This window comes from Equus quagga, chromosome 22 (assembly GCF_021613505.1).
Source record: "Equus quagga isolate Etosha38 chromosome 22, UCLA_HA_Equagga_1.0, whole genome shotgun sequence".
Classification (NCBI taxonomy): domain Eukaryota; kingdom Metazoa; phylum Chordata; class Mammalia; order Perissodactyla; family Equidae; genus Equus; species Equus quagga.
Genome location: NC_060288.1, coordinates 31,131,231 through 31,143,252, shown reverse-complemented (window position 1 = coordinate 31,143,252; position 12,022 = coordinate 31,131,231). Strand labels below are relative to the sequence as shown.

The 12,022-nt window shown below is 41.0% G+C and overlaps 1 protein-coding gene across 2 annotated transcripts in view; it reads right to left on the bottom strand.

Moving 5' to 3' along the window:
* The window catches only part of GPM6A (glycoprotein M6A), a 311,513-nt gene extending 299,700 nt beyond the window's left edge, over positions 1 to 11,813 (bottom strand). The window contains exon 1 of one of the 2 annotated variants that reach the window (XM_046648751.1): positions 11,699 to 11,813. In XM_046648751.1, coding sequence (XP_046504707.1) covers positions 11,699 to 11,702 — 4 coding nt within the window. In that variant the 5' untranslated portion in view covers positions 11,703 to 11,813. The remainder of the gene's footprint in view (positions 1 to 11,698) is intronic. The other variant, XM_046648752.1, reaches the window with a different exon arrangement.
* Between the last annotated feature and the right edge of the window lie 209 nt (positions 11,814 to 12,022).

The window sequence follows — 12,022 nt, the reverse complement described above, 5'->3', positions numbered from 1 at the left end:
TGGAATCTCATAGGCCACTTAAGCCAAGTTCTTCATTTATACCTGAGAAAAAGGTAATACACATCAATAACAGCCAACCTGAAATAAAAACCATTATCTTCTGATTTCTGGTCTACTGATTATTCAACCACAATATGCTTTATCTCTGTTGATTCATTTAACTGCTAGAATATAGATCATGTATTTACCTATATATTCTTAGTACTAAAGGGATAGATATTCTCTATAAATGAACTACAAGAAAAATAGACACAATGTGCTTGTCAAAACACATTATAACATCTTTACTGGACATACTACAACACAATTTAAATCAACCAAGAAACATAGTCTTTCATTTTAAAAAAACCCTCAAATGCCATCAAACATTTTTATAGAAAAATAATTTTTTTATTAAGATTATGATAGATTACAACCTTGTGAGATTTCAGTTGTACATTATTGTTAGTAATGTTGTGGGTACACCACTTCACCCTTTGTGCCCTCCCCCCACCCCACCCCCCCTTTTCCCTGGTAACCACCGATCGGTTCTCCTTGTCTATATGTTAACTTCCACCTATAAGTGGAGTCATATAGAGTTCGTCTTTCTCTGTCTGGCTTATTTCGCTTAACATAATACCCTCAAGGTCCATCCATGTAGACGCGAATGGAACAATTTGGTCCTTTTTTATGGCTGAGTAGTATTCCATTGTGTATATATACCATATCTTCTTTATCCAGTCATCAGTGTCTGGGCATTTAGGTTGTTTCCACGTCTTGGCTATGTAAATAATGCTGCGATGAACATAGGGGTGCATGGGACTCTTGGGATTGCTGATTTCAGGTTCTTAGGATAGATACCCAGTAGTGGGATGGCTGGGTCATAGGGCATTTCTATTTTTAACTTTTTGAGAAATCTCCATACTGTTTTCCATAGTGGCTGCACTAGTTTGCATTCCCACCAGCAGTGTATGAGGGTTCCTTTTTCTCCACAAACTCTCCAACATTTGTCACTCTTGGTTTTGGATATTTTTGCCAATCTAACGGGTGTAAGGTGATATCTTAGTGTCATTTTGATTTGCATTTCCCTGATGATTAGTGATGATGAGCATCTTTTCATGTGTCTATTGGCCATACTTATATCTTCTTCGGAGAAATGTCTGTTCATGTCCTCTGCCCATTTTTTGATAGGGTTGTTTGTTTTTTTGTTGTTAAGCTGTGTGAGTTCTTTGTATATTATGGAGATTAATCCTTAGTCGGATAAGTAGCTTGTAAATATTTTTTCCCAATTAGTGGGCTGTTTTTTTGTTTCAATACTGTTTTCGCTTGCCTTGAAGAAACTCTTTAGTCTGATGAAGTCCCATTTGTTTATTCTTTCTATTGTTTCCCTCATCTGAGGAGTTACAGTGTCCAAAAAGATTCTTTTGAAACTGATGTCAAAGAGTGTACTGCCGAAATTCTCTTCTAGAAGACTTATTGTTTCAGGCCTAATCTTTAGGTCTTTGATCCATTTTGAGTTTATTTTTGTGAATGGTGAAAAAGAATGGTCAATTTTCATTCTTTTACATGTGGCTGTCCAGTTTTCCCAGCACCATCTGTTGAAGAGACTTTCTTTTCTCCATTGTAGGCCCTCAGCTCCTTTGTCAAAGACTAGCTATCCGTAGATGTGTGGTTTTATCTCTGGGCTTTCAATTCTGTTCCATTGATCTGTGCACCTGTTTTTGTACCAGTACCATGCTGTTTTGATCACTGTAGATTTGTAGTATGTTTTGAAATCGGGGATTGTGATGCCTCCAGCTTTGCTTTTCTTACTCAGGATTTCTTTAGCAATTCGCAGTCTTTTGCTGCCCCATATGAATTTTAGGATTCTTTGTTCAATTTCTGTAAAGGATGTCCTTGGGATTCTGATTGGGATAGCGTTGAACCTGTAGATTGCTTTAGGTAGTATGGACATTTTAACTATGTTTATTCTTCCAATCCATGTGCATGGAATGTCTTTCCATCTCTTTAAAAATAATTGGTTTTTACTTTAAAAACTATGCCTAAGAAATACGAAATAAGTTCGTCTTATTAATCATAGTCATACATTGTTCAGGGATTCTGTCCTTCCATGGTGTTCTCAGTCTACGCCACTCCCTGAGATCGTTCCCCTTTCTTTTTTTTAGAGTTATTTATTTTATTTATTTTATTCTATTTTTTATTGAGGTTATGATAGTTTACAACCTTGTGAAATTTCAGAGGTGCCTTATCCATTCCCCTTTCTTAAAACATGAAGCCAGTCTTGCAGCTCTTCCCCACCTCACAAGAATCTTCACTTGACCTTGGATCCATCCAAATTCTTTCTCTCTCCTTCCTCCCTTTTTCCCCCGTTTCCATCCCTCCATCCCGCCTTCTTTCCTCTTTCTTTAGTCCTTGAAATCTGCTCCAAGAGAGCAGGCCTGTATCTTCACCCCTTTATTAAAAATGCTTCGCTTTCAACAAGCTTACATCAATGAAAAAGCCATTAAAGGAAACGAAATGTCCTTCTTTTCTTTTCTCTGTTGCACTGAACACGGCAGGTCACTCATTTCTCAAAACACTGTCCTCCTTGGACTTTCCTGAAAATGCACTAACCGTATCTCATCTGCCTTTCAGCAAATTCTTCTAGGTCCTTCTTGCCTTAATGTTTTCCATCTCAGCAGGGCCTTTTTTCCAGCACTGAATCTCTCCCACGATCACATCCTTAATCGTGTACTGGACAAATAGACTCATTCCACAGTTTCGCCTTCTTTCCTATCTCCTTCCATGACTAATTCTAAATATACTTTACAAAAATAAGAGTCAAATTTTGTATTTGTGTAACTTTCTACTAAGTGAGCAAGGTAGGCAATATACGACAAACAGCTTAACGGTAAGAGTATTTATCGGTTTCTTTGTCAATTATCTAGGAGTTGCTGCCGTCAGAGTCTAGACATGACCTAAATGGGGGACAAAACACAGATTTACAAATAAGCGTCATAACAGACGCAGGGATAAGGCGCTGAAAGCGTACAGAAAAGATAGACTTTCATGGGACACAGTGTTTCCTAAGTCCCAGGCGCTTGTGCACCATATTCATGGTTTTTACCACATTTTCCTAGCACTGTGGGAAAATGTCATAGTTCATTGAGCATTTGCCACTTGTGAAACTCTTCAAATATACCTTTTTTGTTTTTCTACAAACATCCATATAAGGTAGATATTGATGGTATCATTCCTATCAATTATGCATGGTGGCATGGGAGGTAAAGGGACAACAGCGTCTGAGTTCTATGGCTAATTAGTGGATAAATTAGGATAAGGATTTATTGAAATATTTGCTTTAACTTCTCCTACAGCAACAAACTGCCTCCTGGTATATGGTTTGTCTCGTGTTTGAGTACCATCATTACTCTCATTTACTCCATACTTTAAAACACAATTTACATTTTTACTAAAATATATTTTAAATAAAACTTTAAATCTCTACCATAAATAGATAATCAGTATTCCTTATCTTAAAAACAATGATTGCCAAAGGCTCAAAGTCTAGGGCCTGCCCTCTCTTTATTATAAAGGGAAATATCTGAAATACCATTTGTACTTTTTAATCATTTGACCTTTTTTTGACTTGAGCATCACTTTACCTCTCCGTTTATTCAAACCAGGATGTATTTATCATGTTATGTAAAGGGAGACCTGTTAACATAATTGCTGTGAAATGAATAAAACTAATGACACTAAATTAGAATTTCTTCCTGATTTAATCAAAAGAATTGAAAGAAAATTGAGATGAGAATAACTTTAGCCCCGTAAGATTCAATTTTCTTTAATGCCATGTCCTTGAACCAACTAAAATAAGATCATGCCCGTCCTAAAATGGAAAGGCAGTATAACATAGCATTTGGGAGCACGGACTCTGCAGTCAGATCGCCTGAGTTCAAGTCCCCTCTCTGCCATTTACTAGTTCAGCTATTTTGGGCAAATTATTTAAATCTCTCTGCATAAAAATGAAGATGATAATAATAATGTTTCTATCATAGGATTGTTATGAGGATTAAATTACTATGTACCCATAAAGTGCTTAAAACAGTGCATGGCACATATTAAATACTGTAGAAGTATTTCTTAAATATGCAAAATAAAAATACTTTGCATTTCACTAGTACATACCCCATGTTTGGAAAACACTAAGCTGGGCAAGTCATGGACGTTTTTCATGCAGGAAATATATTTAAGCTAATAATTTGAACTAATTAAGGATCAATAGACTTGCATTTCCATGGAGAAAGAGAAAGATCATGCCAGGGAGTCAAAACAAGCATGAGCAGATAGCTGGAGGTAAGAAAAGGAGAATAGATGAAATGAGTTTGCAGTTTCTTTGATAAAGGCATAAAATGCATGAGAGAGAACAGCAGAAAGTAAAGTTGGAGAGGACACATGGCAAGGTAAGAGCTGTGCGTGAATGAGGTGCTCTGATCACCACGTGGGGATGATTTGGGAAGAGACTGGAAGAGGAGAAGTAACTTGCAGAGGAAAGATCATTCAAGTCCAGGCAGAAGGGGATGAGGAGCTGAATGAAAGCAGCTAATGAATAGTATATGGTAAAGCTGTGGATATTAAGAGGTGTTACGACATTAGATCAACAAGGCCAGGTATATTCCAGAGTCATCAAGGAAAAGAAAGAGGGAGGAAGAGGGCAAGGGAAGGGAGGAAAGAGAAACACTTAGATCTGGGAAGGACGAATTCAGTTCTGAACATACTGAGGTTGAAAGACTGGAGGGATGGCAGGGTGGAGACGGCTGACAGTCGAGCAGAGTGATACGGATCGGAGAGTTACGCACACATAAGCAACATTTGAAACCATGAGACTGGAAACCCTTAGTAATTTTCAGAGGGAGAGTTTCAGTAAACTGGAGAACATCTACCCCATCCTAAGTCTAAAGAGTGGCTGGTGAGGAAGAAGAGACAGCAACTAGAGAGACTTAATCAGTAACAGTGAAACAAAACACAAATGCAACAGCACTCCCAGTATGTAGCTCTCAGGAACCTTTTTTTAGAGTTGGGAACCAGATTAGAAATTAAAAGTATTATATTAGAGATACAAGTAAAGGAATAAGAGTTGTAACAAGTAGCTCAGATAACTTGACAAAGGAGAGAAACATTCTGGAAGAGCTACTTCTCAAAGCATGTCCCACGCTTCCTGCCTCAAAATTGGCTGGATTGCATGTTAAAATTGCAGGTCCATCTCTGAACTCAAACCTTCTGACCCTGAATCTTGCCAGTGGGATCCAGGAATTATATTTAACAATTCTCCAAGTTATTCTGATTAGACAACAAAATTAGAGGTTCTAGAACAGGAAGTTTTATCAAAATAGCAAGAGATATTTACTTCGCTATCGTATAGTTTTGGTATATCTTATACATTGTAGAACAAGTAACGAGTGACTATTTTGACAGGTTATCTTAACAAACTAAAGAAGAATTTGTTTTAACGACACGTCATATTATTTTCCGCACTCCACATGCATTATTCCGGTTTTATTGGCTATGTAGGTCAAGCCTTTCTTTCTTGTTGAGCTGTGGTTTTGTTTGTTTGCCATATCATGAGTGCTGTGAGGAGAGGACATGGCTTCACATTATTTATCCTCATTTCCTCATCTCTTGTCAAACAGATGAAAATAGAATGACCTCAAATCAATCAAGTTGAAACAGATAGAATCTAATTCTTTTTTAAGGCCTTTACATTTCTAGGTTAAAACTAATTCTGTCCTTGACTTTAAACCCATCTCATTTACCCGAATTTTCTTTGTTTTCCAGTAGTCTAGGAGAAATACCTATATTTGTGTAATTATGAATGACAGCTCTGACCCTTTCCAGTTAAAAATAATAAAATGAAATTTACATTTAAAGTTTTGCTAAATTGAATCTTACATATTTAATTTAGAAACATATTTTCCCCCAAAAAATATAATTAAGCCTATACTTATTTTTAGTTCACGCTATACCAAATCAAATATATCTTTTGTACAATTAACATGTTCTTGAAAAATAAAGCAAGCTTCTAAACAGTTCACTACAAAGGATTTAGTTTATCGTGACAAGAGGATATTGCATTAAGGATTTATGCTAATTGACCTACATTCCAATTTATGACAACCTCAGTTCTAAGTAAAATCAACAATAATTTACAATAGTTTTAGAAACTTTGCATTTAAATTAAAATAAAAAAGATTAACTGATCTTATTTGAAATTATTCTGCGTTGAGCTTATCCCAGCATTCTACTAACACATTTCCACCCAGGCATGAATTTCCACACTCTAATGTTTTGCTGTGAAATTTTAGTGTGACTGCCTAGATTTCTTCATATTTCTAATTAAAGACTCAGCCTTTTCTCATATGTGTTTCAGAAAACCTACAGCAAATTTTCAGTTGGAAACCTGACGGTGTCTATATTGTGAGGTACACCTACAAGACATGTCTTTTAGGAATGAGATCAATCAGTTGGCTACTCCCATTCCTCCTCTCCCCATGGGAGCATACGGTTTCCCGCATCAAGAGCAGGGGTCCGATGCCTCTCCCTTTGAATCTGACTGTCCTTACTGATTTTGGCAACTGACCAATAGAATGCAGCAGAAGTGATGTTCTGGGGCTGAAGATGTTCCAGGTCATAAGAATCTTTGCAGCTTCTGCCTGAGTCACTTGGAGCATTTGTTCTTGGGATGCTCCCTCTTGGAACCCAATGACCATTTTGTGAAAAGCCCAAGCCACCTGGAGGCAGCCTCAACTGAACTCCCAGCCAAGAGCCAGCATCGATCGCCAGCTATATGTGTGAGCTATCTTGTACGAACAGCCCGATCAAGACTTCAGATGGATGAATGCCCAGTAGATACCAGAATTCAAAGGCATAAGGCCTCAAACAAGAACTGCTCAGAAGTCAGCCCACAGAACCATAAGAGATAATAAGTTGTTTTAATTCACTAGTTTTGGAGATAGTTGTTATGCAGCAAAGATAACCAGAACATTAGTTTATCTTTCTCTACTCAGACTATTGGACTTTTATCATTTTCTAGGGGAAAAAATATACTAAAGGCCAAATGACCCTTAAAAGTTTTACCTAGTAGTCTAGCATCACTTTCTTGATTTGCTTAATGGAAATAGCTCAACCTTATCTTCTTTACATGTTTTTTCCTCTAATTGTTACTAAATCAAGATCCAAGCTACATAAATTTGTAAAATCTTGCCCAACTCTCTCATCAAACAAAAAAGAAAACAAGCTCTCCAAGATTTATATGACCCACCCAAATACATAAGGGATTATCACTTGCTTCTCCTGCTTCAAGTCTTGGCTCTTTGTACCTTGCTCATAACTGCCTCCAAGGGGTTATATTTCTCCTGAAAAAAGTATGAATTCAAGAAAATACCATGTCTCACTGTTCTTGCCTAAATTTGCAAACCATTTTACAAAGCCTTAACCAAGTCCATTTTTGCTGAAATTGAATGAGAGCAAAATATTTCCATGTATTTTCTTCTCTTGCCAAAATTTATGGACTCCTAGATCTAACACTGGATGTTCAATTATGTCACATTTCACTGTTCTAATTTTAGGACATTTAGGTTGATATTCCTCTTCCTGCAAACAGTTTTTGCCCTTTCTCTCCCTATCCCTTGGCCAGCACTCCCTCTACTCCCGCCCTCAAACAGATAACTCATTACATGGATTTACCTCTCACTAAAGGTTGGTAACCCTCAAATCTTTATTGTCCTTCTTGTTCCTGTGCTCAGATTAAATTTCCATTATGTATTTGCAACCTCCTAAACATCTGTGTTTATACATCTTGCCATCACTTCTTAATCAACATTTCAAAAGTGAAATTAATCTTCTGTCCAAAGCATCCAGAAAATGAACCATTTGCTTTATCACTTAAATATTCTATCAAGGGATCCACTATTTCCCCAATCTTCAAGGTTTCAAATCTCCAGAGAATAGCTGTTATTCATTCTCCTCTTTACTGCTCAATTGCCTAATGTTTATGGATTTTTCACTAGAAACATCTTTCATCCATCTTTTTTCTCTCCATTTCCACTATGACCTCTATTCCACTATGACTGGCCTAGACATATGTGATAGCATTCCAGGATCACTGTGAGCGCTGGGTCTGTCCTCGCCAGTTTATCCTCTGTCTAAAACAACACTGTTCAATTTATCTTCCTTAAACACTAATTTCATTATCATTCTTCCCTGCTCAAAAACCTTCCATGGCTCCCTATTTCCTATTGTGTCGATTCTAAATTCCTCTGATCATTTTTGAAGGCTCTCCGAAATCAACCCCATCCTGTGAACCCAGCTCCCTGTCGCCCTGCTCCCCAAAATTCACTTCCTTCCTGCTTTGAGCAGGGGGCCCATCATTCCACGTAGAACACCTCTTTCCTCCCCAAATTCATCACATCCCTCCAGATCAGGTTCAATATCACTCCCTCCATGAAATTTTTTGTAACATTATCTGTGGGACTAAATAATGTTCAACATCATTTTTGAGACAAAACAAAGATAGCAAGTGATGTGGTTAGAGGAGAAAGTAAAAATATTCTTGACCTATCTCACACTGGAGCCTGACATTCCACAATCAGAGAGCTTGCAGGTTAAAAGGAACCTTGCATCAAAAAATGGAAATAACTCTTAGTGAAGAGTTAGTCCTGCATTTCTCAGTATGAAATATTTCATCATATCCTTTCTAGAGAGCAAAATCTGCTGATGGAGGGAAACCTGTTGCATACCTAGATAAGCTGAAGGCATCACTGAGGAAAGAAAACAAAATCAAAGGAGGAAGCATGAGATGCCAAATCTCAATTTGTCTACTTCACAAGTAACTTTGTTTTTTGAGAATTAGCCTTGTGCATAATAGATATGATAACCATCAATTATTCAGAATATTTGACTAATCAATTAGTCTCATTCTTCCACAGTATCAGAGTATGGATTTCTCCTTCTGAGTCAAATAAGAATTGATTGCTATATTCATCCCCATAGCACTATCTTCCTTTCTTTAAATGGTAAACTTTAGGGAGCCCGGCTTCATGGCTGAGTGGTTAAGTTCACGTTCTCCGCTTTGGTCACCCAGGGTTTGACGGCTCGGATCCTGGGCATGGACCTACAAACCACTCATCAAGCCATGCTGTGGAGGCATCCCACATGGAAGAACTAGAATGACTTATGACTAGGATATACAGCTATGTACTGGGGCTTTGGGGAGGAAAAAAAAAGGAAGATTGGCAACAGATGTTAGCTCAGGGCCAATCTTCCTCACCAAAAAAATAAACAAACAAATAAATGATAAATTCAGTTGTCATGACACCAGAAAAAGATGGATTCAGCTTGCTGGCATAGTTGAGCATTCTCTTATGCTGTTTTTCCCCCTTATCCTAGCAATTTGGACTCCAATGCTGAACCCTCACCCCCTACTACCACTAAATAAAAAAAGTTTTAAGTAATCAAATTTTGTGTTTTTCACAAGTACATTAAAAGGAGAGGAAAAAGATGACCTTAAGTGACCAAGTGCTTTCTCTCTAGTTTCTGGACATATTTCCTTCCTTCTCTCTCTCTTCGGCCCCCTGCTGCTCTTTGGCTCTTCCTGTTTCTGGACTGCGTGTCTGGCCACTGTCCTGCATCCTGGCTTCAGGCTCTCACTCTCTACTGCTCCATATACGCTCTTCCTCTACGCCCCTGATCTCCAGCTTCTCACCTGCTTCCTTTACCCACTCTCTCCTACTAGGCATCTGACACCTACAGGAGGGTTAGTGACCCCAATTACAGGAGGAAAAATGTAATCCATTCCTGGCAGAAGGAGGAAGAGGCGAATTTTACATATCTGTCAGATTGCAGACAGGAACCCTTAAGAGTTAGAGACCAAGCTCAGGATTATCCTGGGAGCTCGGATGGGTTAACTCCACCTCCTCTCCACCCTAACGTCTTCCTATAAAGTAGATCACGCATACTTTATCCAGGACATCGAAGTAAAATCCAGGGCCAACTGTTTTTCATTAGAGTTTGGAAATGCAAGCTAGAGAAATAATTAACTTCAAAATCATGAGTACCGTACCCTTTGCTAGTCACTCAAGCTTAAGGTTACAAGGTGAACAACGTCATTCTTTCCAGAGATTTTATGTTGGATCCAAATAGCATCTTAATACTTTTAATAGAGTAAATGAATAGACTACAATAAGTCAATTATTTTGGCTTCCCATGCATAAGAGCTTTTTCCCAACTATGTTATTCTAATAAGTTTATATGCCCATATACAAGGAAAGAAAGAGATAGAGAGAAAGTAAGCCTGAAATACATTCTGCCACACTTGGGAAAGTGTTTTATCTTTCCTTTTTGACTTGAACGTATTCCTTCTTCTGTTTCAAAAGACTTTTAAAAACAGTTCATTCTGCAGATCATTTGCAACACTGTTTTATTCAAGGGCCCTAAAAATGGGTCTTTCTATGACTCTTCCAGGGTCAAGTGAGAAGAAACTATGAATGAGTTGACCCCAGTTAACATTCATAGGCAAAAATGTCCTCAGCTTTCTCTTTCTTCTCTTCTTCTAAATTGGCCCGTGTCTATAAACTCCGCCGATTAGCAGTCAAACCATCCCCTAACCCGTGAGCCTGTGGGAACTCGGGAATTTCAACCGGACACGTCAATCCCAAAGGCCTCCTCTACTCTGGCAGAAATCCCTCACAACAAAGGACAAGGCAGAGGCCGGGGGGAGGGGCGCGTGATGGACTTGGAAGAGAAGAGAGCGCTATACTGGCGTTGAATAGTAACCCGGGGCCGCTGGTGGCTCGCTAATCAGTAGCCGTGGAAAAGCTCTGGATACACCAAAGAAACACACCACGTCTGGGACGATGCCTAATGCCTTCTCTCCCGCCCCTCCTTTGCTGTTCTCCGAACTCTTCTGCTGGGAGCCCACCTCCTCCGGCTCTGTTTTGATGGACTCTTCACACCCTGTTCCCCCACTCCTCCACCCACCGCCACCGCATTCCTGGGGCCGTTCCAAGCTGCCGCCACTGAACTCCAGAGGAGCGGACTCCGCCGAACAACTTGAGCAGAGCCGAACCGCGCACTCCGTCGGCCCCAGACCTGAGCCGGCTGGGACGCCCTTTCCACCTCGCCATTTGCCCAACTCTGGTTTAGGAAGAATCAGCTCTCAGCCTCAATTTCAAACCTGTCGTGCAAAGGTGGCACTTGGTTGAGACAGGGACTAGAAAGAGTCTCCATTCTCGCCCTGCGCCAGCACCTTCCTGGACGCAAACCTATACGTAGGGAAGTTTCACGAAGTTTCCGTTTCTCGTGCCCCATCTCAACTTGCTCCCCGACCTGCACGCTGAAACATAGGAACACGTGGGGACGGCGACCTCCCGGGAATCTGCTCGCGCTCTCGAAACCCGGGTCTCTCGGTCTCTCTTTATTGCTCCCCCGCCGCCCCAAGCGCGGTGCCTCCCGGGCTGCGGTCCTGGTGCCCGGGCGCAGCGTCCCATGGCCCTTCTCTCCAGGTGCCACCCTAGCCCCAACGCCTCCTGCCAGGAAAAGTCCAGAGACAGACCGCGGGAGGCGGGGAAGGATGCAATCAGAGGCCCACCACACATCCACTGTCTTTCCACTCATGCCCCGAGGCCGAGGCCGGGGGCGCCGCATCCCCACCCCCGGCGATGGCGCCCGCCCGCGCACTCACCCATGGCCCGACGTCCTGCTGCCCTGTCCCCGAGGAGCACGAGTGACCGGGCGCTGTGCGGAGCCAAGTTCTCCAAGCGGCTGCCCAGCTCCTCGCGCCGCGGCCAGTGACAGCCTCGCCCCTCCCAACCAGCCGGCTCTCGGGGCCCCGGGAAGCTCGGCGGGGCGGGCGCGCAGACCCCTCCCTCTCCCACCTGCCTGCCCCGGCCGATGGCTGCCGCCCTCCCCTTCCCGGCCGCTCCCCTCCCCGCGGCCCCACCCCGCCCCTTTCACTTTCGGGCGGGCGAGCCTCGTGCAAACGCCTCCACCCGAAATACGTTAAATA